The 27,770-nt window shown below is 42.1% G+C and overlaps 1 protein-coding gene across 2 annotated transcripts; it reads left to right on the top strand.

Moving 5' to 3' along the window:
• QPCT (glutaminyl-peptide cyclotransferase) lies at positions 1-27,504 on the top strand. 2 transcript variants are annotated; one of them, XM_059078260.2, is made up of 7 exons: positions 1-255; positions 8,007-8,153; positions 14,914-15,192; positions 20,213-20,389; positions 22,368-22,467; positions 25,673-25,789; positions 27,280-27,504. In XM_059078260.2, exons 1-7 carry the CDS (start codon positions 136-138, stop codon positions 27,423-27,425), a joined length of 1,086 nt encoding a protein of 361 aa, XP_058934243.1. In that variant the 5' UTR covers positions 1-135; the 3' UTR covers positions 27,426-27,504. The 2 variants fall into 2 exon arrangements, with proteins under 2 accessions (XP_058934243.1, XP_066863883.1); XM_067007782.1 differs by having other exon boundaries at positions 6-255; positions 8,059-8,153.
• Positions 27,505-27,770: the final 266 nt, after the last annotated feature.

The following is a 27,770-nucleotide window of genomic DNA, read 5'->3' as shown; positions in this document are numbered from 1 at the left end:
GCGGCGACCGGGAGGCGATGGGGAGGCGGGCGCAGTCGACCCAAGGGTGGAGAAAGGGGAAGGCGAAGGACGCGCGTTCCCGGGCTCGTGACCGCCGGCGGCTCGGGGAACCGGCACCCAGAGAGCCCAGGAGAGATGGCAGGCGGCGGGAACCTGCGCGTCGTGGACACCCTCCGCCTGCTGCTGCTGGTGGTCGCCCTGCCCCTGGTGATCCGGGGGGTCAGTCGGGGAGCGGCAAACTGGACCCAGGAGAAGGTGAGGGGCTGCTGCTGGGCGATTGTACCTGGGAGGCTCTTGCGGGTGCGGGGACTCAAGAGTCCCGTGACCCCTACCTAGGTAGGATGGGAGGCGGGGCAGAGCCGAGGTCCCCGGCCCCTGCGCCCCGAGGAGTCGGGGCTCTGCGTCCTCGCTGGCCGCGGGGCTGCTTTGGAGATGCCACGGGAGCTGGGTGATGTCACCGGCTTCCGCTCGGCTGCGGTCGGATGCGGGTACTGATAGGCACAGGAAGTGTGACTCGCCTGCGGTGGCGGAGCCGGGAGGTGAGCGTGCATCGCCGCGCCGCCGCCCGCTCGGGACACGCGAGGCCAGCGGTCTCTGCGCTCCCGGCCGCCGGGGTGCTGGGCGCGTCTGGCGGTGTGCCCACCGCTCCCTCGCCGCGGCATCCAAGGAAGCGCTCCCGACGTTGAGGTTTCCATGCAGTCTCAGCACGGTCCTGTGTCACTGTCAGTCTGTTTTAGATTTTTAAGCGGATCAGCTCCGAACGAAGGAGCTTAACTGGAGACATGCTTTACTTTAAATATATATATATATATTTCTCAAAAGACAGTAAAATGCAATTGTCAGAGAAATGTATAGAGTTGGAGATTTCACATAAGGAACTTTGGATAAAAGTGATTGGCAAGTTCCCTTTGTGTGACGTATATAGGTTCACAATTATTGCCCTTTCTTGTGTAACAGTTTTGAAATCCTGAAATTGCTAGGGACTTAAGCAAAGGTTAATGGTATTGGAGTAAATGGTATACTTTTAAAGATACTAAGAAAAGCAGCAACGTAAAGGGGTATAAACTTTGACAGTGTTGTTGAACAGATCTTTTAAATACTTACAGTCTGCCAGGATTGAGTCACAGCTTGGAAATACAGGACGTAAGGTGAATGCATAGGCCCTCTCATGGTCCACATGCCCTTCCTGCTCAGCCACAGGCGATGTGTATGAATAGCCCACTTCAGCCCTCTGGGTGATACAGCTTCACCATTCAAGGGCCACAACATGCCCCACTTACACATGGACACCACTAGCCATAGGGAACCTGGGGAGGATGAGGGTAGTCAACCCAAGAATAACGTCATTATAAGAAAAGCTTCCTTTGCTGTGCAAAAGCTTTTAAGTTTAATTGGGTCCCATTTGTTTATTTTTGTTTTTATTTCCATCCCTGTGAAGAACCGTATGGCGGTTTCTTAAAAAACTAAATATAGAACTACCATATGACCCAGTAATCCCACCACTGGGCACATACCCTGAGAAAAACCATAATTCAAAAAGAGTCATGTACCACAATGTTCATTGCAGCTCTATTTACAATAGCCAGGACATGGAAGCCACCTAAGTGTCCGTCGACAGATGAATGGATAAAGAAGATGTGGCACATATACACAATGGAATATTACTCAGCCATAAAAAGGAACGAAATTGAGTTATTTTTAGTGAGGTGGATGGACCTAGAGTCTGTCTTACAGAGTGAAGTAAGTCAGAAAGAGAAAAACAAATACTGTATGCTAACGCATATATATGGATCTTAAAAAGAAAGAACTGTTGAACCTAGTGGCAGGGAAGGAATAAAGACGCAGACGTAGAGAATGGACTTGAAGACGTGGGGTGGGGGGGCGGGGGGGGAAGCTGGGGTGAAGTGAGAGTAGCATCGACATATAAATACTACCTAATGTAAAACAGTTAGCTAGTGGAAGCAGCCGCATAGCACAGGTAGATCAGCTAGGTGCTTTGCGATGCACTAGAGGGGTGGGATAGGGCGGGTGGGAGGGAGGCTCAGAGGGAGGGGGTATGGGGACACGTGTATGCATATGGCTGATTCGCTTTGTTGTGCAACAGAAACGAACACAGTGTTGTGAAGCAATTATACTACAATAAAGAGCTATTAAAAAAATAAATCAGCAAAATCTTAGCAAAAAGAAAAAGAAAGAAAAGCTTCCCCTGGGGATTCAGCACAGACTTAAATCTTCTCCTTCCTGACCAGAAATTGGGAGGGGGCATTAACTACCGGAATGTGGAGCCACCGAATGTGTCTATGATACATGGAAATGAATGGGACTAAATGAGGTGGGGACTGTTTGAAGGAGCTGCTCTGAAGGGATCATTTACAGGCAGGATGTATTTGTGGGTGGGAGAAGGTGCTGGATTCTTAAAATGTTTTAAATGAATGAGACTCTAACTTTTGAGAAGTGTCTTTTAAAGCGCGAATCCCTTTTATATTTAAGAAACTTCTGATTGCTTTTCTATTGGGAAATTGTTTCCTTTAAAGTGGTGCAAGCTAATGAAGCAAATGACAAAATCAACCATGACAATTCCTGATTTCTTGCTCTTCCTGCCCTCCCTTACTCTCCAGGCTTTCATAAAGTCTTCCAGATGTCACGTACAGTTTGCAGCCTGGGAAATGAATTAATCCACACTAAAATACATGCCTTCCTGCTCTGAATGGCATTTAGCTATTTTAGTCACGTGGGGCGTGCCCTTGGCCCACTAGTCTGCCGAAAGGTGAGGTGTAGTAAAGGAAGCATTGATTTTGAAATCCATTTTCTTTGCTTTGAAATAAAGGTGTGTCTCTAACAGTGGGATCTAATATGTCAAAACAGTTCAACCCTAATTTTGGGTTGTGTTTAGAAGACTGTGATTTGCTTATTTGAAACTTGTAAACATTGTTTTCCATGGAAGTAATATTATAAGTCGTTAGATTCACAGGTGGGCCCGCAGGTATATATTTAGGGGCATTGGCATCTGGGTACCAGGATTCTATATATAAGCATCTGACTTGAATCTCACTGTGCCCCTGTGAGGAGGGTACATTCATCCCCAACTTACAGATGAGGAAACTTGACCACCATTACAGCAGCGAACTGAAGAGCCCTCATCTTTCCTTAGTTTAACTATCCCTTTATTATTGGATAGTTGGTTGTTTCCAAACTTTAACGTAAAGCTGGGACCCAACATATTTTAATTGGTAGAATTTTCCTTTATTATTCGAGTCATATTGAGGGTGGAGGGTCAGATTTTTTTGAACAGAGGAACCGTGAACAGGAAAGTTGGCCTCACCTAAGAGCCCTCCTCCAGGGTAGTTCTGGAGGACAATTACTGCTCTCACAGCATTTCACATTCTTCTGCTTCTGGAGCCACATATATTCTAAAAAATCTTAGGGTTCCCCTCCTCCATGGTTCTAAAAGTTCTTAGCCATCTACCCCTCTACGCATCATGATTCTTATGAATCATGAAGCAGCAATGGAGACTCCAAGGAAGGGACAGGGGGCCAGTGGTAGCCTGGGTATTGGTGGTAGAGGGAGAAAGAAAATGTGCCGTTTTTGAGCTTCTACCATCTGGCAGCTAAGTACTATGACGTCCATTATACAGATAAGGAAACTTTTCCTAGTCACAGCTAGTAAGTGAGGGAGCTGCGATTTGGCCCTAAATTGTTGTTTTCAAAGCCTGCACTACTTTGCTTTTAGATAGAGGGCTGCTAGCCTCTAAAGAAGACAGAACTTTATCTTATTCACTTCCCAACTGTTCCACAACTGCACTTGTCATATCAGTGGCATCTGACACAGAAAGAGTTCAGTAAATGCTGGCTGGGTTGAATTTGCAGCAGACACAGGTGTTAATCTGAGTGCTGTCTGGGAGACGCTCATATGGGATGGAAACTAGAATTGAATTGGCTATGCTTCTGTAATGTTCTCCCTTTCATTCAATGGTTTGGGACCTCAAATCCCTCTGCAAGCTGGGCCAGCTCTACAAATTATGTAATTGAACTCCTCTTTGGCCTGGCACCCTGTGATTAGTCCAGAGGAGATGCTGTAGGATATCTGGGTCACACTTTTTTAGCTGAAAGATTCTTGTCACCCAGAGCAGACTTATTGTCCTTTCTGCCTGGATGAAAGACAAGGCAGGGGCTGTAATAGAGACTCATTCCTCTGAGAATGCCTGTACCAATAGAAAATTGTCTACATGCCTTTTAACTGAAATAAACCTAGAATAATTTGGGGTTGGCATTTAACATTGGGCTCAACATAGTTTTGCCTCATTTGTTTGCTCTCCTCATTCCCAGCCCACACTTTCTTTCCAGGTTTCCCCTCTTCCTCCTTCCTCTCAGCCCCACATAGATTTTTAGATTTATTGGAATCTGAGGGTCAGCCTCCATAAAAATAGAATGGATGCCATTTACTTTGGAAAAAGTGAATGCTTTTCCATTCAGGGCTTTCATAAATATCAATAGAAAGGCTTAAGTAATTAAGTGAGTGTGACTCTTTCTCCTTCTCTATCCATCACTGATTGAGAAGCTTTTAAAGTCTGTGATTTCACAGGGGCATCTTTATTCCCAGGGAGGCAGGGTGAAGGAGGGCACTTTACTGAAGTATGTTCATTAACTGGGTGAGCCCAGGAGATGGACGATCAACACAGGTAAGTATCTGTATTCAGGAGCACTGATGGGCCTGTCTGCTGAGCTTACCCTTTATTCATCCATTAAGCATTTTTTGGTGCTATTTGTCAACTATGTTTCATCCACGATACCTGTTACAGGTAGAGATGCCGGAGGGTTATTTATTTTGTTCCCATTTTTTCTTAAATCTCTTAAGAACTCTTTGAAGCCTCCATAAATCACCGATTTATATATCTATCTTCTTCCTCCCCGTCCTTATTTCCCAACATCTCAGGGCTCACGGGAATTTCCTTGGCCTCCTGTTGGGCTCACCAGTTGTTGGACTGTACCCCTCAGGCCTGCAAGCCTAGTAGTTGCCTAGTTTCAAGGCCAGAGAAAGAGCCCGGTGACAGTGACAGAGACATCAATGATTTATTGGACAGGGGGATCTTACACGTCCAAAATAAAGGGTCCTGGAGTGACACTCCATTCCACTGGACAGGTGGGCAGTGGGGAGGAGGTCATGGCAGCAATCTCTAATATAAGTTGCCCATTTACACAGCAGCTTGATTTCCTTTCACTGTGGACATGGAGTGAAGGACCACAGTGACCAGGTAGGTTCTGGGATGGAGTAATAGATAGTACATAGAAAAGGAGCCCCTGGCCAAAGAGCATTTGACAGGACAGTTCTTGATTGTCACAATGACTACTGGGCCAAGGCAACTCTAAATCATCACAAGCATCGACTCTCAGAAATTCAAAAAGAACAAAACCCACCAACATTGACCCACAGCACTTCCTGGCCCTTTGCAGCAGGCAGCTACTTGTCTTTCCTGACTTTATAATTTCTGTTCATTCAACTGATTTGGTATATATGATGGCAAACATGCCCATTTTACTTTATTATTATGTAAACATAATCTTAGTGAAGTTGAACTATTTTAGAAAAATAGTTCATCTGTCGATTCCACATTTGATGAAATCATCCAGTATTTATTGAGTGTGCCACGTGAGCTGGGTACTCTGTGGTTCTGGGGAGAGAGTGGAAAATAAGAGAGATAGTTTCTGTCCTCCTGGAGTTGACCTCTTGCATGAAATCAGACATTAAACAAGTAAACACACAAGGCCTCTGAGCTACAACCTGAAATGTGCAGGAGTTAGCCAGGTGAAGAGGAAGGGGAAAGCCTTCAAGGTAGAAGGCACCACAATGCAAAGGCCCCAGGAGGCCTGAGCCTCACACTGCTTTGGGTCCTGGAAGGATGCCAGGTGACTGAAGCGTGGTGAGCAGGGGCCAGTGGCCCTGCATGGGGCTTGTGAGGCAGCCAGAGAGACCGGAGGCTCTTGTTGGCCATGTTAAGTAATAATTAACCATGTAAGTTTCCGACTTCTTGCCTCCATTCTCTTTTCACTTCTCACATTTCTATTGTTGTCTTTTAGCTCCTTCTTTCTTCTCAAAGTGCTGTTTGAGAGTTAACAGGAGGACTTAGATCTGAGGTACCAAGGAGTTTAAAGGCTGCAGCAACAAATTTACTAAGGAAATATATTTTAAAACGTATTACCAGTAAATAAACACAAACCTTAAGATGTTCCAGATACAGCATCTATACACTGTGTTTTATAGTGGAAGTACACAGACAGTGTAGGAAGGCAGAGCGGAACTAGCACGGGATAGGGAACCTACAGGACCAGGATCCTTTCTCTCGATCTTACCTGTAACTCTCCTACAACCTTGGGAAAATCAAATAGTTACTGAGGCAGTTTACATGTATTAGCTCACTTAGTTATAATTACCCTAGGAAGTAGGTGTTATTACCTCCGTTTTACAGATGAGAGTGTTAAGCCTTAATGAGGTTAAGTAACCTGGCCAGCTAGTAAGTGGTGGGGAGTTGAGTTGAGAGGCTGAGTTGAAGGGGGGGCTGCCTGGACCCACAGCCCATGCTCTTTGCGTGCTAATACCTGAGAGTGACGCTGAAGCATAGTAAAGTGTAGATGGGTATAAGTTATTAGGCAACAAGCATTCCCTAATTCCACAGTTTCCCATGGAGTGAAGAGAGCCATGTGATAACTTAGACATAGTCAATTTACATTGGTCTTGGAAAAAGCTGTAAGATAGACAGGGCTCCCCTGAGCTCTGTTTTGCATTGCAAAGAATTTATGTTACCTTCAACATTCCCCTTAGGGAAGAAATCCTCTGATCAATGAATCACACTGATCCCTATGGGGAGGAGTAACACATTCCGTCATTGAGTACTTGATAAACATGTAATGAATGAATGATGCATCATTACTCGTATCACATGTAAAGTAATATCCAAAATACAAATTTGAATGTTATGTTTGTTCAGCTGCTTAAATTAAGGTTCACTTAATTAATATATAAGTGTACCAAAGAGTGTGAGCATTAATAGAATATTAAATAATTTTAACTGAAGGCAAAAAGTGTACTATTTAGTGGGTTATAGAATTCATCAAGCTCTGGCTGAAAAGAATTGCAGCAATCATCTAGGTTAGTGCTATTCAATAGCAGTATATAATGTGAAGCACATATGTAATTTAAAATTTTCTAGTAGCTCTATTAAAAAAGTAAAAGGCAATAGGTGAAACCAATTTTAATACTATATTTAACTCAATATATCAGAAATTTTCATTTCAACGTGTAATCACTATAAAAATTATTAGCGAAATATTTTACATTTTTTTCATGCTAGGTCTTTGAAATTCAATATGGGTATTACACATATTGACTGTCTACACTTCAAGAGCTTAATGGGCACATGTGGCTTGTGGCTACCACATTGGACAGTGCAGATTTAGCTCAAATTCCTTTATTGGTATTTTGAGGGGAATGAGAATTTAAGGGACCTGCCCAAGGTCATACAACCTATAAATGGCAGCCAGAAACTTTGACTCTAGTTTCTCTCACCCCAAGAATATACTTATTCTGTAACACCTCACTGGCTTTTATAAAGCAATTATGCTAACAAATTATATTGGTTTTTGGCTGTAGTTTTTGAAATATTAAGTTTTCTTAAGACTAGGATATCAATTGTTATTTGTAAACCTTAGTTTTACAAAGCAATGGTACAAAAATTATTAAAATTACACAGGCTATAAGTGTTAAATATTAATTCTCAGGTTCAAAGCATTATATTAAATCTGTTTTAAAAACAAGCTGCCAAAACAGTTCAAGTTCTAGATCTAAGGGGCCAATTTTATAGTTGAGTAGTTTAATTTACTTTGTATATCGTAAGAGCTATCCATTTATTTTGAGGTTCAAAGCGAATATTTTACAATTGCAAGTGTCTCAAGATAAGTCTTAAACATATTATGAAATGATAGCCAGTTAAATAATTTTATTTGATCCTCAGAATTATCACCAACCAGCCCTTTTGAATTTATCATCTCTTCGACAAGTTGCAGAAGGCGCCAGTATTTCTGAAATGTGGCAAAATGACTTACGACCGTTGCTGATTGAGCGATACCCCGGATCCCCTGGAAGCTATGCTGCTCGCCAGGTGAGAAAACATCACACAAACCTGAAGGTTGTGGAACACTTTGCTTTCACATGAGAGATGACATTATGCCTAAAGTGCCGAGTTGTCTGATATTCAGATCTGCCATCTCATCTTTTTCACTAAAATAAGCACCCAGAAAACCAAACAACTGAGAGCAAATATCTGTTCTGAATTAAAAGATGCATGTTAACCTAAATCAATTTATGTGTGAAATCTCTGTCTGGGGTGCAACATCAGACAGGGTACTAAGTACTCAACTCTTGATCATTTCTATAACACAACCCCAGGTACCCAACAGTTTTCTTGGACCCTAAACATTCAATATCAACAGCCTTGGACATTTCTTTCTTAACCACTCTGGGTCAAGAGGGAGTCACTGTCCTAACAAGCCTTTATTCCCCTTTGGGAAATTGTATTCTCCCAGGAGGGAGAGTCAAGATCAGTGATAAGCTACTCTGTCCAGTACAATGCTTCTCAGGCTTCTGACTCTGACCCATGGTAAACAAATATATATATTTTACATTTTATACACACAAACATAGAGTTAACTGATACAAAAGTTTCATGAAAAATACTCCTATTACCTGCAATCTACCCTGATATTAATTCTATTTTACTATTTATTATTTTTTTTAAAAGCTGGTCATGACCCACTAATCTGTTTTCAAGGCACACTGATTTGCACACTGCAGTTTGAAAGACACTGCTATAGAGGGTAGATTAAGCCATAAACTGGGCTAGACCTGAATGTCTCTCTGTCTCCTTAGTGTCAGTCCTCTTAAGCAATCTGAAACCCCAGCTCTGAATGACTATTTTTTCAAAGTAGCCCCATTTTAAGGGGCAGCTTGGGAAGGGATGGGGTGAGGCTGGCCTCTCATATCCTCCTCTGAGAGTAGCCCACCTGCTCTAACACTTCAGGCAAACACCTTGGCACTCCGCTGCTGTGACAGAGTGACACCTGCAAGGCCTGTCGGCACAGCTGGTGGGCTCTTCCTTTCTATCCAGTATATGGCTTCTGCTTTTCAAGTTGAGCCCAGATGCCATTGTCTGTTGCCCCGTTAGTCTCTTGTCTTCTATCCAAACAGCTCTTGCTTCCCCTAAGGACTTAGGTGGCAGAGACCCAAAGAGCACCTTAGTTCTTTCTAAGCTCTAGGCAGAGGGAGGAATAATGCTGATGATGGCTGATGTTCATCTGGCACTTTTTTCAGGTCAGGCACTTTACAGAGGTCTTTGCACGGATCATCTCATTCCGTCCACACAATAATTGTGGGTACAATTGTTCTCCCAGTGCTACAGATTAAAAAAGACCTGAGGGGGCTACAGTGGTGGCGCAGTGGTTAGGAATCCGCCTGCCAATGCAGGAGACACGGGTTCGAGCCCTGGTATGGGAAGATCCCACATGCCACAGAGCAGCTAAGACCGTGCTCCACAACTAATGAACCTGCGCTCTAGAGCCCATGCTCCACAACAAGAGAAGCCACGACAATAAGCCTGTGCACCACAATGAAGAGTAGCCCCTGCTCACTGCAACTAGAGAAAAGCCTACATGCAGCAACGAAGACCCAATGCAGGCAAAAATAAATAAAATTAAATAAATTAAAAAAAAAAAAAAGACCTGAGGCTTAAGTATGCAAAGTAACTCGCTCAAGGTTGTACACGTAGCAGTGATGAGGCCAGAACCTGGACTGGTATCTGATTGACCTCATCCAATCCCTGCAGAGTGGTAGCAGGGAGAGACCAGCTCTGTGGTGTGTGCTTACAAATGTGTCCAGCTCTGTATCTTCTCAGGTCTGGGTTGGAGGGTGAGGCGCATACCACTCATTTCAGTGACCTCCACTGGGCCTTGTCTCCCAAGCGTTTTCTAAAAGAAGTTCAGGGCACTTATTGGGTCTTCCCCAAATCCTCAGTTCCTCATTAGAAAAAATCTAGGTCTGTAGCGCTCACTTATCTCCACTTTTTTCATTTCCCCATACCATTTGCTCAGAAGGCCAAGTATATACCGAGAAATGTATGTGCATACTTCAGACCTGAGCTTCCTTGCCTGTGACCTCTAGAAGGCCATAAAGACAACACATATTGCTATTTGATCTTTAACTTCAACAGAATAGATTTCACAAATAATATACATAGGTTCTGTCGTGGTTTTAAAAATTCATATTCATTTAAAAGTGTTATGGAATCCATAATAACATCTTCCATGTCATGTGGGGTGGAGGCAAGTGAGAAATTTATTGACGGTGCTTTGGAATGTGCTGGGAATAGCTGCTGGGCTACCTGCACATGGGCTGGCTGACAAAGTAGTAGTCCTAACAGGATGGCTGTGTTAGAAATCTCAGTTAGGGCTTCCCTGGTGGCGCAGTGGTTGAGAGTCCGCCTACCGATGCAGGGGACGCGGGTTTGTGCCCCGGTCCGGGAAGATCCCACGTGCCGCGGAGCGGCTGGGCCCGTGAGCCATGGCCGCTGAGCCTGCGCGTCCGGAGCCTGTGCTCCACAACGGGAGAGTCCACAGAAGTGAGAGGCCCGCGTACCACAAAAAAAAAGAAATCTCACTTAAGAGATTTGATTTTATAATTTTGGGGAAAGAAAATTACCATGAATTTTAGGAAAGCTGTCCCCTAAGCTGTGGAAGATAAATGGTTCCCTCTTTTGAAGATGAGGTAGATGACACTGAGTTATTATGAGGGAACTACACTTCATGGCTTTAATTTGACTAGGATTAGTACCTTTTACTCTGAACTACATTTTGACAAGAATGGTGGAAAATTATTTTTTTCTCCTAAAGCATTTTTGAGCACTAGATCAGGTGTTTTATAATTCATAGAGTTTAAGGGTTATAACTAAAGAAGACTCTAAAATCTAAAAAAAAGTGTGGATTGATATAAAATTGGTTAGTGATTTAACTTTTTTTTTTTTTTTTTTTTTTTTTTTTTTGCGGTACGTGGCCTCTCACTGTTGTGGCCTCTCCTGTTGCGGAGCACAGGCTCCGGACGCGCAGGCTCAGCGGCCATGGCTCACGGGCCCAGCCGCTCCGCGGCATGTGGGATCCTCCCGGACCAGGGCACGAACCCATGTCTCCTGCATCAGCAGGCGGACTCTCAACCACCGCGCCACCAGGGAAGCCCAGTGATTTAACTTTTATCTGTTATCAATAAAGATGTGCATTGCTATGAATTCCTTTTCAGAAGATAATATGGGAACAATATCCCATAGTCTGCATTTTTATTGTCTGATCAGTGGGCCTAAAGCTGCCTGTTGGATTTTTAGCATATTTTTATTTGAGAAGATACTTTATTTGTAAATTTAATACTTTGAAAGTATTAAATTTTAGAGGATTTCAGTGATTTCTAACTGAGAGAGGAATAAAAAATAAATTTTAAAAATCGGGGTGGTAAAGTCTCACTAACGAGCAAGCCAGAAACTTTGTCTAAAAGAGGCAAGCTAGGAACTTGGTGGTTAAAATCCCCTATGTATGTCCAGTGCATCTGAGTAGCTAAAGCTACGCTTCTTCATTGAAAGGTATGTGTATCCCTGAATGGAGGGCTCTGGGTGCAGGGCCTTCAGCTCGGAGCCTGAGAGACTAATACATGGTCCACCCAAGAGGGAGGAGGAACCTGAAGTCCCCAGTGGCAGGGTTCAGCATCCAGACAATGGTCTGTTTGCAGACTTATTGCAAACATCGCAGGATCTGCTCCCTCCAAACAAATCTGGTCTACTAATGACAGTGTTTCTCAGAACTTGGAAATGAGAATGTAAGTTTAATTAATTTGACCCAGGATCATTCACCAGTGTTAACCTAAAATCCCCTGGGGCCTTCCTCTTCAGGAAGTAGAATGCCATGTTTACTTTTATCTTTCTCTCTCTTCCTCTCTGTCTCTCCACTCCCACTCTTGGCCTGTCTCTATCTCTCTCTCCTTGTCTCCCCCTCTATTTTCATATCCTTTTCTTTGTCTCTCTTTTCAATATCCATCTCTCTCTGTCTCCATCTATCCATCTCTCTTTGTCTCTCTTCTCCCTTCCCTATTTAAAAAGATAGACGTATAGAAATCCAAAATACAGTCTGTATTCTAAATTGCATTTTAGCATGCCTGGTAGGCAGAGGCTTTTGCTACCTGTAGTTAGAGAAGCACAGCTGCTTTCGATGCCCTCTCATAGCCAAGTACTCCCTGTTTAGGGAAACTCTAGTGAGAAGAGCAGTAGCTTTTGGAGCCTACTCTAGAGAATTATAGTGGGAACTTGCAGACTAAGTCTACAAGCCAAAAGCTCAACAATAAGGGTTATTGGTGACCTAATTAGATTATGCAGCCAATTTGATTGTTTATAAAGAAATTAGTTGCTAAGATAAATAAAAATATTTATACTGAATAAAAAATGTTAGTGCAGGCAGAATTCTTTTTAGGGCATTTGCTGATGCTTTTGTGGATTTTATGTCAACACAGATATCAGAAATTATGGCCAAAACCTGTTCACTGAATGAGGAATGAGTTTGTGTGTGAGACTTCAGCTGAGCAAAGCTAACAGATATATTTTTTAAAATCCCAATTCATTTTGTAATCATGCAGGCAGCTATTGGTATTGAACACATTTTATGGAGCATTTCATCATCTGGATACCAGATGTTCTGGAGGATGTGCTTTTTATTTTTTTTTAAGATTGACCCCTTTTATGGAAAAATTTCTTTTCGCCAAAGTCTGAGGATAACTTATTTTCAAGTTCTCTGGAAAACTTGTCTTAGATGCAGTGATTTCTCTCTAGTCCAACTATTAATGTTCCATATCATATAATTTTATATAATCTCATGGAGAATAACTTATTTGTTATAATCAACCCATATTTACTGATAGCCTACTGTGTACAAAGCTCAGCACTAAGAATTGTGGAGAATAACAAAATAAATGAGATATGGGTGATAATTTCAAAAAGGTTATAAAGTTTTAAAAATTATTTTTATATGAAAAGGCAACCTGCAAATGTGTAATAGAAAAGGTAAGGTACTGTGTATACATGCTTTTTAGGCCAAAGTCCACCTCCTGACAGAGAGCAAGGAGTGAGTATCTGGGAAACTGTTTGTTTATTTGGCTTTTGCAGGACTGACTGTAGAATCACTGTCCTCCCTCTGGCTTAGTTTTCCTCTTCCTGGAAGCTTCCTGCCACAGTTGTTCCAAGGCCCTTGCCTACGTGTCATGTCACATTAGTTAGGGCAGGTCACACAAGACCTGGCTAGGCTAGAAAGACGTGTGTGGAGGGGAATCTCCCATTCTTTTCCAGTCATTGTAAGTTATTTGTTTATCACCTCAAGGTCCATCCCCACTGGATGTTCATTGTGGAACAAACTGCCGGATGTGTTGATGGTTAGTTTCTCGTGTGACTTAAAAATAATTTTTTAAGGCAACTTACAAAAATCTGTATAATATTTCAAAATGAAATAAATGGAACATAGTGAGGAAAATAAATCAAAGGGAAAATAAAGATAGGAAAGGGCAAATGGAACAGCAATGAACTCACCTGTAGCTTTTCACAGCACAAACTCTAGATTCTTTTTATTTTTTAAATAAATTTAATTATTTTTGGCTGGATTGGGTCTTTTTTGCTGTGTGCGGGCTTTCTCTAGTTGTGGCGAGCGGGGGCTACTCTTCACTGCGGTGCGCGGGCTTCTCATTGCGGTGGCTTCTCTTGTTGCAGAGCACGTGCTCTAGAGCAGAGGCTTCAGTAGTTGTGGCTCGCAGGCTCAGTAGTTGTGGCTCATGGGCTCAGCTGATCTGCAGCATGTGGGATCTTCCCGGACCAGGGCTTGAACCCGTGTCCCCTGCATTGGCAGGCGGATTCTTAGCCACTGTGCCACCAGGGAAGCCCTAGATTCTTTAACAAGGCACCTCCAGTCCCTGAAGTGGTGTTTCTTTTCCATCTGCTGCTTTTCCCTGTCAGTCACCATGTTTCTCACAAAGCCCAAGATGACCAGGAGAGATGGGAAAATAGATTCTTTCTTATTTTCACCAGCGTTTGCAGTGGGTCTGGACCTGCCTTGAATGCAAAGAGAAAACTGCTTGATATGTCATTATGATTCAGAGTTGCTCATTGATTCTTAGAGTGGGCAGAACCTCAAATATCCCCCAATCATCCCCTTGTAACGGGACTCTCTGTGAATTATCGTTAACAGCTGAGCATTAGTATTTTTTGTTAGTGTTTGTTACGTTATGAAATATTTGCTGACTGGGGGCACATACTAAGTGCTTCGGACAAAAAGAGCTGCCTTGTGCAGTTCTCACCCTCAAAGAGCTTAGAGTAGGAGTTATGACCTGTACGACCCACCTGGTATATCTAATTTCTCAAACCTGTCTTGTTATCCTCCTAGAAATATGAAAAGTGGGCTTTAATAGATACTGAACTGGAGCTCTCTCTCCTGATGTGCAGAGATGTCCATGATACATGAGAGGGGCAAGGAGCAGAGCAAATATAGAGTAGGATTCTATTCCTATAAGAATATACATCCCTCGGCCAAATATACGTGTTTGAGTGCTAGTGCATGTTTGTATAAACAAGGAGAAAGGTGTGGAAAGATACACAGCAGACTCTTAACATTGGTAATATTAACAGTTGGTTGAGTTGGATTTGGCAGGGGGAGGTTAAGGGAGAGGGAGAGGATTAGCTTTTCCTTTAAACATCCTTGCTTCATATAATAAGTATGGATTGCATTTTTAACTTGAAAGGCATTACATAAAATTTAACTGTCTAGAGCTGAAATTTTGTTTTTTGTTTTGATCAGCACATCATGCACAGAATTCAGAGACTTCAAGCTGACTGGGTCTTGGAAGTGGATACCTTCTTGAGCCAGACACCCTATGGGTACCGGTCTTTCTCAAATATTATCAGCACCCTCAATCCCACTGCTAAACGACACTTGGTCCTCGCCTGTCACTATGACTCCAAGTATTTTCCTCATTGGGACAACAGAGTGTTTGTGGGAGCCACTGATTCAGCTGTGCCATGTGCGATGATACTGGAACTTGCCCGGGCCATAGACAAGCAACTCCTTTTGTTGAAGGTATCTGTTTCCCTCTTGTAGATTCCTGAGATAAAACATGTTAGCAGTAATTCAGAGTGAATTCTAGAATCCTTGGGTGAGTGAGAAAGCCATTTAGAAGTGTAGACTTTCTGTACATTTTGTACTAATTTGTTGCAAAATGAAATGAAGTTGAAATAACATTAATTGGAAGATTATATTATTTAAAATGTCCACCATGGGCAATAAGTACATGACAGTATATTCATTGATTGGCACTTGATTTATTAGTTATGAATACACATCAAATTTTTCAAAAACCTTTTTTTTTTTTTTTGCAAAAAATGAAGAAGGTGGAAGGTTGGTACAGGCATGTGTAGGAGAATTATGTTTATTTCTTCTTGTTTATATAGTCATGGAACATCACAGCCTTCTATACTGAGATGTGGCGGCCTTGAGTCAGGGAGGGAGTTTCTGCTAGTGGTTCTGAAGTAGACAGTGGGTAATTCAGACACATCAAGATGAAAAGCATGAAGCAGAAATGCATTATTGTTATTATCTGTGAATCTTGGCTCAATTTTATGCAGCATAGCAAAGCTTTTGTTACATTCTCAGCTCAGAATACTTCTGGGACTCTCAGATGTTATTTCAGTCTCTGTGTTCTTAAGTGTATATTGAAAAAAAGTGCTAAGCTAGATGAAGACATTTTGTTCGGATATCACTCATAACCAAGTAAACACAACAAAGCAGAAACAAAAAACTTTGATCGTTGGCAACAATTACCTTTTTTTCCCCCTCAAAGCTTTATGAAGGGGCCAGCTTTTGATACAAGGGGGGTAAAGAAGTAAAAGATTTATCTTGTAATGGAAGTAATAGAGATATTTGGTTCTATTTTTGCTTTAGATGCTGAACTTGAAGAAAGCAAGAATTGTTTATAACCTCTCAGTATCCTTTTAACTGTTTTTTTCATTTTGTTTTGTTTTCTGAACCTTCTGTAATGTCTTTGTCCCATGCTCTGTCCTGCTTTCAACTAGCATCCTTTCCCAGCAATTGGGTGAGAGAGTTCAGAAGCTGATATAAAAGGTTAATTTTTCATATTTGCATTTCTAGTGTAAGGACATGAAGTGAGGCGAAGTATGACTTAAAGACACAATCTGTGTGGTGGGCGTGTTTTCTCTTGGTGAGAGCTCCTTTACCTTTTTCCATGTAATTCACACCCGCTTTTGGTGAACAGAAATAGAAAGAACTGAGTGAGTTGTTGAGTGGGGATCTCCACTAACAAAATACACATACATTCTTTTAATTATCTTTTCTAATAGAGGTAAGCAGTGATGTGGACAGTTAAAAATAAAGACTGGTTTTGAATGCAAACTTTGAGAGTATCAGTTTTATTCTTCCAGTTGTACTTTAACTAGATTTGTATTAAGGAGATATTTTATGTCCTTCAGCTGTCATGGGTTGGGTAAGGGGTGGAAGAATGTGACCTGGGAGAAGACTGGATAGGAGACTGGATGATGGTTCCAATTCTTTGCAGTCTTCCTCCTCTAGCAATTAAGATTGTAATTATACATTCACCTCTTTTGTCTTGTAACTTTGCTGTGCCCTCCCACTTTAGCAGGTGGTACTTCCTCACTCCTTGTCTCTGGAGTCGAGTATTTGACTTGCCTTGGCCAATGGGATGCTAGTCGATGACATAAACAGAGGCTGGAAATGTGCTTGTGCAATTGGACTTGCTCTGTCATGTCTTTGCCATCGTCATGGGGAGAGAGTGCCTTGGCTGGCCTGCCAGTCCCAGGAGGAGGCTAAGAGGCTTGTGGAGCAGAGTGTAGCAGAGCTTCAGGGTGAAGCAGAGCTTCTCCAACCTAGACCAGTTGTCCCCAGCTGACCTGCAGACCCCACAGAACTCATGATTGTTGTTTTAAGCCACTGAGTTTCGGGTGGTTTTTACACCTTAGTGTTGTGGCATTAGCTGATACAGCCTTGGTTGGGGAAAGACTGCAGGTAACATACTGACCCTGTTAACACTGGTTACTAGGCGTTTGTTATATTGCCAGGAAGAAGGACTAGAAGAAAATCTAGCCATGCAGATTTTCTAGCTCCGAGATACTAGGCTGAGTTACTAGAAGTCGAAGGCCACAGTTATTTTTCTGTCAATCCTAAAAAGAAGTAAAAAGAGCAGGTTGCCTCACAGGACTCAGAATAATTGTCCAAAACGGTCCATGCCTATCTAAGTGAAATGGTGCTAAGAGAAGAGAATGAAAGGAAGTCATTGCATGGAACACTGGAGTCGCCAAGCTGTTGACGTTTCTGAGGCAACAGAACCTTCAAGCTTGCAGAATATGAAGACTGCCTCCTTTTGCTTCTGCTCTGGGCATGAACAGAATGTCTCCGGTCCAAGGCAGTCTTATTCTGCCCTGGTGTTCTGTTTGATTTGGAGTTAGAACTTTGGAACCGGTCAAGGCCCTTTAAACAACTGGAAACTTAGACTGTCTCCACTAATGTATGCACTATACACGTGTTACCAGTGAGGCAATCTGTTTCATTACTGAGTTCTTATTAAACCCTGAGTGCATATACAGTAAACAGATAGACACACCCTGTACTTAGTAGTCAGGAGTTATGAGAGACTCAAAGTACAATCAAGTTGCTGTCCTTTTCTTGGGGCCTAATTAAGGAGTAATATTAAGACAATTGAAATGATTACCATACAAAGATAACTTACTTTTCACTTGATAAAGACATTTTCCTCCTTCTGATGAAATCACCCTAAAACAATCAAGAAAAATTCCATCTTTGAAGAATCCAGTGAACATCTGGAAACCACCATATGAAGGCAGAAGGTGAACGGAGAAAAGGCAGATGACATATCAGAGTAGAGAGATGTCACATTCCCCAGAGGGGAAAAAGGAAGCCAATGGTTCCCTGAAAAATCCTGACTGGCTCAGGGATTGGAGGGGACAGTAAGGAAGGCAGAAGTGAGGCAGAGGGCGGCGGAGGAGAGTGTTTCAAGTCTGTATAAGGTGCACTTAGGTATATAAGATTTCTACCCCACAGCTGGCAGGTAGGTGAGTATTCCACCTGTACCCTTGTAGGAGATGACAGGATATTTTTTTGGAGAAATTGAACCAGGGAGGTTCTGGATGTTGGGACACCAGATATAAAGGAGGACAGTAATGAGGTGCCTCATGGAAATCAATGAGATTGGGGGAAAGACTACACCCTGAGCAGTGAGATTCCCTAGGCTTCCCTCACTTCCAGCGTGAGAAAGACAGCAGCTAGCTCACACCCATCAGACAGGAACCTGGAGGATCCTTCTCTGGAGAATGTGAACCACCTCATAGAAAAGACCCGCAGACAGTGACATTTGGGGGTCCTCGGTGAAAACACTCACTGGACGTCAGATTGCCCTGCGGTGGAGCCAACCAATCTGTGTCTCTAATCAGTGTTTTAGTATCTTATTGTTCAATGCAAATGAACACAAAGGATGATCAGATATTTGAGGACCATCTCCAGCACGAAAGAAAGAAAGCAAAACAAATAATACAAGTTGAAAAAAAATGAACTCGGAGGAAATAGTGTACAGGAGCAGAAAATAACTTAAAGAACACTATTTTAATATCCTTAGAGAGATAAGAGGAGAAGTGTTACCCATAACAGATTAAGGAAACATCAGATTCAGTTCCTCCAGCGGGAGCACATTCCCCAGTACTGCACAGGGGCGGAGAGAGCAAATGGTGGTGTATTTTTCTTCATCCATGTTCAGCTGCCTGAGTGCAGGCAAAAAGCAGGCAGAGAGTTGGACTTAATATTATGTTTTTGCCATGTGAGTTTGACCAAGGCAGAGAGAGGCACAGGAGTTGAGTGTGTACGCAGGGAGCAATTAGAATGATTGACTCTGGAATTTAAGCTGAATATATAATGAAGTGAGGACATCATAAGGGTAAAGGAAAGACTGGGAAAAGGTGAACATTTCAAAAGATTATGGATTCCAGTGGGGTTGAAGGATTGGGGGATAGGGTACCAGAAGGACTAATCTGAAAGGTGAGAGGAGTTATCAGACAGTGGAAAGGATAAAATCAATCAGAATCCTACTCACCCTTCTAAGTCCCACTCAAATACTGTCTCTTTCATGAAGTCTTCCCTGACACTCCAAGGATTCCACTTCGCAATCTATCCAATTTCCAGAGGAGTTTTGTGTTACATTTGTGACCCTTGGTACATTTTGCCACACCTGTGTATTTGTTTCATCTTTCCCTAACCCAACTAAAGTGTAGGTTCCTCTGAGGGAGAGACTGTAATTACCATTCGTTGTGTCTCTGTTGCATTCCAAGGGCAGGTTCTTGAACCTAGACTCAGTACAACACTGCAGACTTACATAAGGTGAGAAGCAAGAAAGATTTGCGTTGTTTCAGGCTGGATTCCCTGGGAGGCTCACTCTGATGTGGAGGTTAGCATTTCAATCACGTGGTAGGGAGTGACCTTAGCTCAACCCCTGTGTCAGGGAGGGGAAAGAAATGGCAGTAGACAGAGGGAGAAGCTGGGCTGCCATGCAGGTTCAACAACAGCCTCAGTCAATCCCTGGGGAGCTCTGGAGGTAGCATGGCCCTTTAGAGAGCCCCCAGCACCTGCTTAGGCCAGTCATTGGAGGTAGGAACCCCCATGGCTGAGCCAATCCTTAAAGGGACTAACCACTGAAGGCCTTCTGCAGACACCTCTACCGGCAACAGGGACAACACACCCTTCTGAAAGGGACCTGGGGGTTGTGTCACAGTGTCCGCCACTGCAGTTCCAGAGTTCTCTAAGGAGTAAGAAGAAAGTGTAAGACTTCTAGTTTCAGAGGGAGTGAAGAAGGTGAGATTTCTGTGGCTGAAGACTTTGGGACCCGTGATGATTTTCAGAGAGGAAATGGTGCAAAATAAATTTTGGCATATTTTCACTTGCTTTTGGCTTCTTCCTTTTCTTCACGGCACATCTGTTTTTTTGTCCAGTTAATAGGAAAGCGTGCTATTTTTTTAGTTCTCATATTTTTGCTCTTTTTCTACTGTTTGTTTTTTTTCATCAGCATATTTCAGACTCGAAGCCGGATCTCTCACTCCAGCTAATTTTCTTTGACGGAGAAGAGGCTTTTCTTCACTGGTCTCCTCAAGATTCTCTGTATGGGTCTCGGCACTTAGCTTCCAAGATGGCATCAACTGCACATCCACCTGGAGCGAGGGACACCAACCAATTGCACGGCATGGTGAGTCCAGGTAATTTTCACGGGGCTGCAGCTACAGACTCTGGTTCAAAGCAAGCCTGTGGCAGGGAGGGGAAGCCAATTAAAGACCTAGAAATGCCACGGCATTCTTGGAGCAGAGTGTTTATAATAGAACATTTTTTTGGCAGGCGTTGGGTTTTTGAGGAATCCCAGAGCTAAAAAAGAATGATTCTAGTTTAGAAGTTATGTTTGATGGAACTCAATTAAAATGATGTGAAAATTCAGAATAAGGAAACATCAGATTCATTTCAGTCCCACGGGAGCACATTCACCCAGTAAGTATAGAGGTGGAGAGAGCAACTCCCATCGTTGAGGCCTCTGTCAAGCCAGAGGAGGCTGGGGTCTTGGGAAATGGAGTAAGAGTGGAACATAGTATGGTGATGAGAGTGAAGAATTTCCTCGGTGGCTTCAAAGCATCATAGTGACTCCAAGTGTGTATAGGACATTTTGATGTGTCAGTTTTGATGTGGTGTTTTAACATGGTGGTGGAGACATTTCACTGCTGCCTTAAAACCCTGCTCCTATTACCAAGTAATGGGTGCAACTTATGACCCTCTCCTCATCCCCCATTCTGACCCCACAACCCATACCTAGTCCCTTACTCCACCTTTGAATTTCCTTCCTATTCTGGCTCTCTTCCTATATTTGACTTTCACTCAGTATTTGAGTCCTCACTGACCTCAGCATGGAACCCCTGAGACTTCATTCTCCCCTGTGGCTCCATCCATCCCTGGCCCTCACCCTATCTGTGGACTGGTAGCCCGTTTCTAACCCTCTCCGTTCATCCCTGTTCTTTGCCCTATCACTGACCTTCACCCTATGAGTCCAAATGGCCACATTCAATGTCCTCTGTGAATCCAGCACATCTCACGTTGGCTTTCTCTCTGTCCGTTGCCCACTGGCAGCTCATAAGGGGTTAGGAGAACATAACTGGTACCTCATTTAAACACTTTTGCTCAAGTGGCTAAAAAGGGTTCAGAGGAGAAGAGACCTGATTGATTGTCAGGAGGAACAAAGTTATTTGTTTACCAGTCCAAATATATGAAGCCATAGTGATAGTTAGACCATTTTTTCCCCCAGAAACAAACTCTTAGGAGCTTATCCAACCTTGTGAATATACTCCTATTTCAAAAAAGCCTATTTTTTCCCAGTGAATATATTCAATCATCATTCATGAGTTAGTAGGTACTATGTCTTTAGAATCATAGACTCTGAAAATATTTATCTGTTACATGTCAGGATCAATGCTAGATATTTACCCATACCTTACCTCACTTATATAAATCAGGAGTTCTTAATCTGGGGTGAGTCTTCAGGGAGTCCTCCAGCCTGCTGAAGTTTTATGGCTCAAATAAGTTAAGAAACACTGGTTTATTATAGAGGCTTATAGCCAGAAAGGACCTTTAGATATCAGCAAGCTTGAGCTTCTTGTTTGATAGAAAAGGAAATGGAGATCCAGGGACTAAGCTCATAGAGCTTCTAGTCAAGGAAATTTTCTTATGTGCTGCTTTAAGGAATAAATAGTTACTATCCAAGTGCTCTCCTATGGCAGTTGTGTTGTTATAGACTGGGGATAAAATGGCTAATTAGAATGGAATAGAAGATCAGACAGGCTTGCCTGCCCACCTGAAAATAAAGCAAATGTATTCTTTTTTTTTTTCCCTATGAAACATTTATCCAAATGTCCTCCTTCTAATTCATCCTTAGTGATATCCTTTTGGGGTTACAGACAAAAAGAATCTACAATTTGTCATTGGTCCACATTGCATAAGCAAGATTTTGAAATTTCCCCCAGAGGATTCACTTACAATGTTATTAAACCTTTTGTTCATTTATACAGCTCCCCCTTTTATTCTCAGTTATTAAAGTGCAGTTAGTTGTGACTGATTTTTTTTTTTCCATTGATGAGTATGAAATGTGTTTTGGCGACAGTAATTATACAATGTTTTTTCTCCCTTAGGACTTATTGATCTTACTGGATTTAATTGGAGCTCCAAACCCAACATTTCCCAACTTTTTCCCAAACACTGCCAGATGGTTTCATAGACTTCAAGCAATTGGTAAGCACCACGGTTATTAAAGAGTCAAACCCGGTTTCTTCCCACTGACAAACACTGAGTTTTAAAATTCAGAATTTATGATTTAAGTGTGTGATTTGAGCATACAATATACTTTACTGGCTTTTTTTCTTGTTTTATTGATTATTTTATTATTCCTATTCATCTCTTTTAGAAGGCCCACTTTACTTTCCTGCATGGAACTGAATTTTGAAATGTAAACATAAAATACTACATTTCATATTTGCATATCCTCAGAAATGGCTTGGAAATATTTTCTCAGAGTCCTGTTTGAAGCATATGGAATGCATTTTTAGGGAAAACTCAGCAAAGCACATTGGATAATGATGGATATTATGTCCTCATAATGATACCAAAAGATATTCTTTAATGTTTCTTTCTTTTCCGTCTCTGTCTTTGTCATCTTCTATTTTCTGCTTTATGCAGATGTGATTTTCTTTTAAATCTAGTACAATCTCTGCTTATTGTCCAAAGGGGTAAGAGATGGTGATGCAAGAGCAAGCCAAAATCCTTCAAGAGTCATTTAAGAGAAGGTTCAGTGTCAAATAAATGAGAGTGGAAGAGACCAGATAAGGTTAGGCCAGACCAGCCAAGGAAACCAAGATATCTATGGCTCAGGAGAGAGGCTTGGGGCTTGCAGAAGGAGAAGGAGAATAACTTCTTTCTCTTGTACCTCCACTCCATACACCCCTCCCTCTCCACAAAAATACACACAAACACCCCAAAACAAAACACAACAAAGCACAAAAAATTGGCATCAGGTAGAGGTGAACATGCGATAGAATTTTATTATAGAATCCAGGCCAGGAGCCCTGCTTTGAGGCAAGAACATCAGGCTAAGAATTCCTTTCTAGCCACACAAACTTCTTGGAGCAGGATAGGGTTGTACTTTCTTCTCAGCAGTGGGGAAAATGCTGCCATCTCAACTCATGCTTTTGCCACGAGTTCAGAACGTGCTTATATCCAGATTTAGAATATCATGAAAGAAACTTTTACCTGAACCTCAGATGCTTATCTTTGGCAAATTTAAATTTCTAGTTTGAAAGAATTGCTATTATGGTATTATTAATGTAAGCTTCTTGGGGGCACTTTCTTTTTTTTTTTTTTTTTTTGGTGGTATGCGGGCCTCTCACTGTTGTGGCCTCTCCCGTTGCGGAGCACAGGCTCCGGACGCGCAGGCCCAGCGGCCACGGCTCACGGGCTCAGTCGCTCCGCGGCATGTGGGATCCTCCCGAACCAGGGCACGAACCCGTGACCCCTGCATCGGCAGGCGGACTCTCAACCACTGCGCCACCAGGGAAGCCCGGTGGGGGGGGGCACTTTCTTACAGCATGTTTTCCTTACTTTGAGTAGCCTCAAGAAATTGGATTTGGCCTTCTGTCAAGGATTTGATTCCCTTCTCTTATTTCCTCCACTGGAATGAATTTATATCAGTAACTCACATCTTAATACAATTTTAACCCATTGTATAACCCACCAAGTGATACTTACACTTCAAACCATATCTCTAATTGTATAAGGAAAAGTTGTATCCTAAGGTAAAGGAATTATAATTATCAATAAACAGATGGGAATATTGTTTTGGTCATAGTAAGGGCTTTCTTGATGTTCCTAAAATCACATTACATATGAATGCTTACCACTCGGTCTAAGTTTACCCTTTAAATTTAGTAATTAAAATAACCAATCCTGGAAAGTTTCATTCAGTTGTCTTAAACTCTTCTTGTGATCTCTTATCATCTTGTAACATAGGCTCATGTTATATGTAATCCTGTAATACATGGGTTCTATGTTGCAAGATGACAGGACTGACGGAATGTAGGCCAATGGTTCTCAAATTTTAGCATGCATTAGAATCACCCGGAGGGCTTGTCACACCACAGATCGCTGGACCCCATCCCCAGAATTTCTAATTCAGTTGGTCTGAGGTGGGACCAGATAATTTGCATTTCTAACAAGTTCCCAGGTGGTGCTGATCAGAGACCACTTTGAGAACCACTGATACAAGTCATAATAGATACCCCTTCCCCAAAGAGTGGTCACTCAGTATAGTACTTCATACCTATTCTCTCTAAGGATTCCCCTTTCAACCTCTGCATCTCCTTGTAAGGCATTCTTCATGCAGGATTGAGGATCTGTAAGTATCTACACCTGTGTTTTATCTCTCCATTTTCCTCTGGTTTTCTCATCCTCCATCTCTCCATTGTTCTGTTGAGTTTCTGATTCTAAGGAGGTTCTCACCTGTAAAGGTAGAATCCTGTGTGACTCTTAGAAGTACTCCAAAGTGTCCACACCCAAGTTCAGCTCAGAGGTTTTCATTTTCTTTTTTACCAAGAACAGGTTTATTAAGATCCATGGTCAGTTACAAGTTTGGTTTGGTTTTGGGTCACTGGCTCCAAATGCCACTATTCTGAGTTTACATCAAAATACAAAGCCCAACATTTACAGTTTGAAAACTTAAAAAAAACAGATGCCAAAGACAAAGGCTTTTTAAAATCTCGGTTGAAATGTTCTCCCTGCTGCGTCATCTGTAGAATGAAAGGCATGTGAGATACTGTAAAGATTTCTGACAGTGAACTCCTATTCATCATGTACTTTGAATATTTAAATGTTACCAAAATATTACTGTGTCTTTGAGTGCTTGATTTCATTGAAGATACAAATGATGCTTTTGACCATCTTTGGTTGTAAACGAGAAGCCAGCAGCCTGCCCTCAGGGGACAAGGTGGTGACGGCCCTGACGACCTGCTGTGTGGCCTGGGGGCGTCTTTGCTCCCATAGGGTCTCTCCTCCTCAAAATCAGGCGTGTGTCCCAGACTTGGAACTGCTGGGAGAACAGAGTGGCCCTTGCTTTGCCAAACGTGGCAGCAAAATCAGCTTTAAAATCACGAACCAGAGGAGAACCATTGTCTAATTTTGTTAGGGCTCTCTTTTAGGGCCTGATTCTTCTTTGGAGCCAGAGGCTGTGTTCCTGTCCTGGGGTCTCACCGCCCACCTCCAGGGCAGTGAGGGCAGAGGCCGCAGGCCCTCTGGGGAGGCCTGACTCCTGCAGCTCAGAGGTTTTTGCCATGGGTGTACTACTGCATAATGTTTTAAAACCAAGTGTCAACATTTCAAACTCCTTATGCATCTGACTGTTGATCAGATAAAAATATATGTTCATCTGCTGTTTAATTATCATCTGCAGAACATGAACTCCATGAATTAGGTTTGCTCAAGGATCACTCTTGGGAGAGGCAGTATTTCCAGAATTATGGTTATGGAGGTGTGATTCAGGATGACCATATTCCATTTTTAAGAAAAGGTAATGTATGAGTGTGTATATGTATGCATGCCTGCACATGTGTGTTTTTTACCTATTATATTTCTTGTATTTTATGTGCATTTGCAACAGTCTAGAAGTGTGAAGAACCATTAAATTTAATAACTGATTAATTAAATCATTCACCAATCATCTCATGGTTTCTATTTTTTTGTATGAAAGTCATTCCAAATCCCTGAGGACAATTTTATATTTTTTCTTACACATAGAATATTTATCAAATCTCATATACCTCTGACATCCTGCCTTCCCTTTCATAGAGCTAGATTTTATTCTTATAGTTTGTGTAACTCTGGTGTTTTCCTGCTAATAAAGAAGCAATATTCTTTTGCTTTTAAAAAATTTATTTATTTTTGGCTACGTTGGGTCTTCGTTGATGTGCGCGGGCTTTCTCTGGTTGTGGTGAGCAGGGCCCACTCTTGGTTGCAGTGCGTGGGCTTCTCATAGCAGTGGCTTCTCATTATGGAGCATGGGCTCTAGGCACACAGTCTCAGTAGTTGAAGCGCATGGGCTTAGTTGCAGCGCATGGGCTTAGTTGCTTTGCGGCATGTGGGATTTTCCCGAACCAGGGCTCGAACCCATGCCCCCTGCATTGGCAGGCGGATTCTTTACCACTGCACCACTAGAGAAGTTCCGCCTCCCTATTCTTCACGTAGGAGCAAGAGCTATCTTTAAAAAATGTCAATCAAATTATGTTACTTCCCTACTCTAAAGCTCTGGTAGCTTGCCATCAAGTAGAAAAAGACCCAAAGTCTTTATCATGACCTACAAGGGCCTCCATTTTATAACTCTTTTCTCCCTCACCATCACCTCCTACCTCTCTCTCTAATTATTGCTCTGATCCAGCCACATTGCTTGAGGAACACATTGCTGTTCCTCAAGCAGGCCAAGCATACTCCTACCTCAGGACCTTTGCACTTGCTAATACTGCTGCCTGGAATGCTCATCCCCAGATCTTCACACAGCTTGCTTTCTCCTTTGTTACATTTATTTAAATGTTAGCTTCTCAAAGAGGCCTTCCCTGATTTTAAATACCTCTTTATTGGCCCTACTCTCTGCCTCTCATTCTCTATTCCCTTACCTTGTTTTACTATTTTTATAAGCCTTCTCACTTTCTAAAATTATTTTTTTGTATTTGTTTCTTTCTCTAGTAGAATGTAAGCTCCATATGAGCAGGGCTTTGCCTTTTCACTGATGAACCCTCAATTCCTAGAATAGGGGCTGGTACATAGTAAGTGCTTTATAATTATTTACTGAATTACTTAACATTTGTTTAACAAATGAATGACTTTGGAGTATAAGGGTAAGATACAGGGACATACACAGAAGATGATGAACTATCAGCTGTGTTTATATAGTATAGTATAGTACAGTATATAGTATAGTCCTACTCAGATTTCCTTGAAGAATGATACTTTCTAGTTTACTCATGGGAAATATGCACTGAATTACAAGTTGTTCCTTCTTGTTAGGTGTTCCAGTTTTGCATCTGATACCATCTCCTTTCCCTGAAGTCTGGCACACCATGGATGACAATGAAGAAAATTTGGATAAAACAACCATTGATAATCTAAACAAAATCCTAAAAGTCTTTGTGTTAGAATATCTTCATTTGTAATATTCTGGTTTAGTTTATGATAATTGTACCTAGTATTATAATCAAAAGTCAAGGCACCCTTTAAAATAATCTGACTCCAGATGCTGTGTGGAAACTTCTGTGTGGAAACTTCTATCCTATAGATTCATTCTATAGGTATCTTTGAATATCCTAGATTTATGTCATGTCCAAATTGCTTATTCATTTTCATCTAGTGATAAAGAAAGGGAAATGTAAGAAAAACTGAAGGTAAATATCTTTTAAAAACTTCTTTAGATAAACTATGAAGCTAAATCAGATGTGTATAGTCAGTATCATGTTTTTCTAAATAGTACTTAAATATGATCATGTGCAAAGTGCAGCCTT

Source organism: Kogia breviceps, chromosome 11 (genome assembly GCF_026419965.1).
Source record: "Kogia breviceps isolate mKogBre1 chromosome 11, mKogBre1 haplotype 1, whole genome shotgun sequence".
Classification (NCBI taxonomy): Eukaryota; Metazoa; Chordata; class Mammalia; order Artiodactyla; family Physeteridae; genus Kogia; species Kogia breviceps.
The sequence above is the reverse complement of the archived record's forward strand: the minus strand, read 5'-3'. Positions and strand labels throughout refer to the sequence as shown.

Excerpts from the sequence above, each read along its gene's own strand:
- QPCT (XM_067007782.1), top strand. The coding sequence starts at position 18 with ATGGGGAGGCGGGCGCAGTCGACCCAAGGGTGGAGAAAGGGGAAGGCG. Across the intron at positions 256-8,058 it reads CAAACTGGACCCAGGAGAAG|AAGGCGCCAGTATTTCTGAA; the intron begins GTGAGGGGCTGC and ends GACAAGTTGCAG. Across the intron at positions 8,154-14,913 it reads GAAGCTATGCTGCTCGCCAG|CACATCATGCACAGAATTCA; the intron begins GTGAGAAAACAT and ends TGTTTTGATCAG.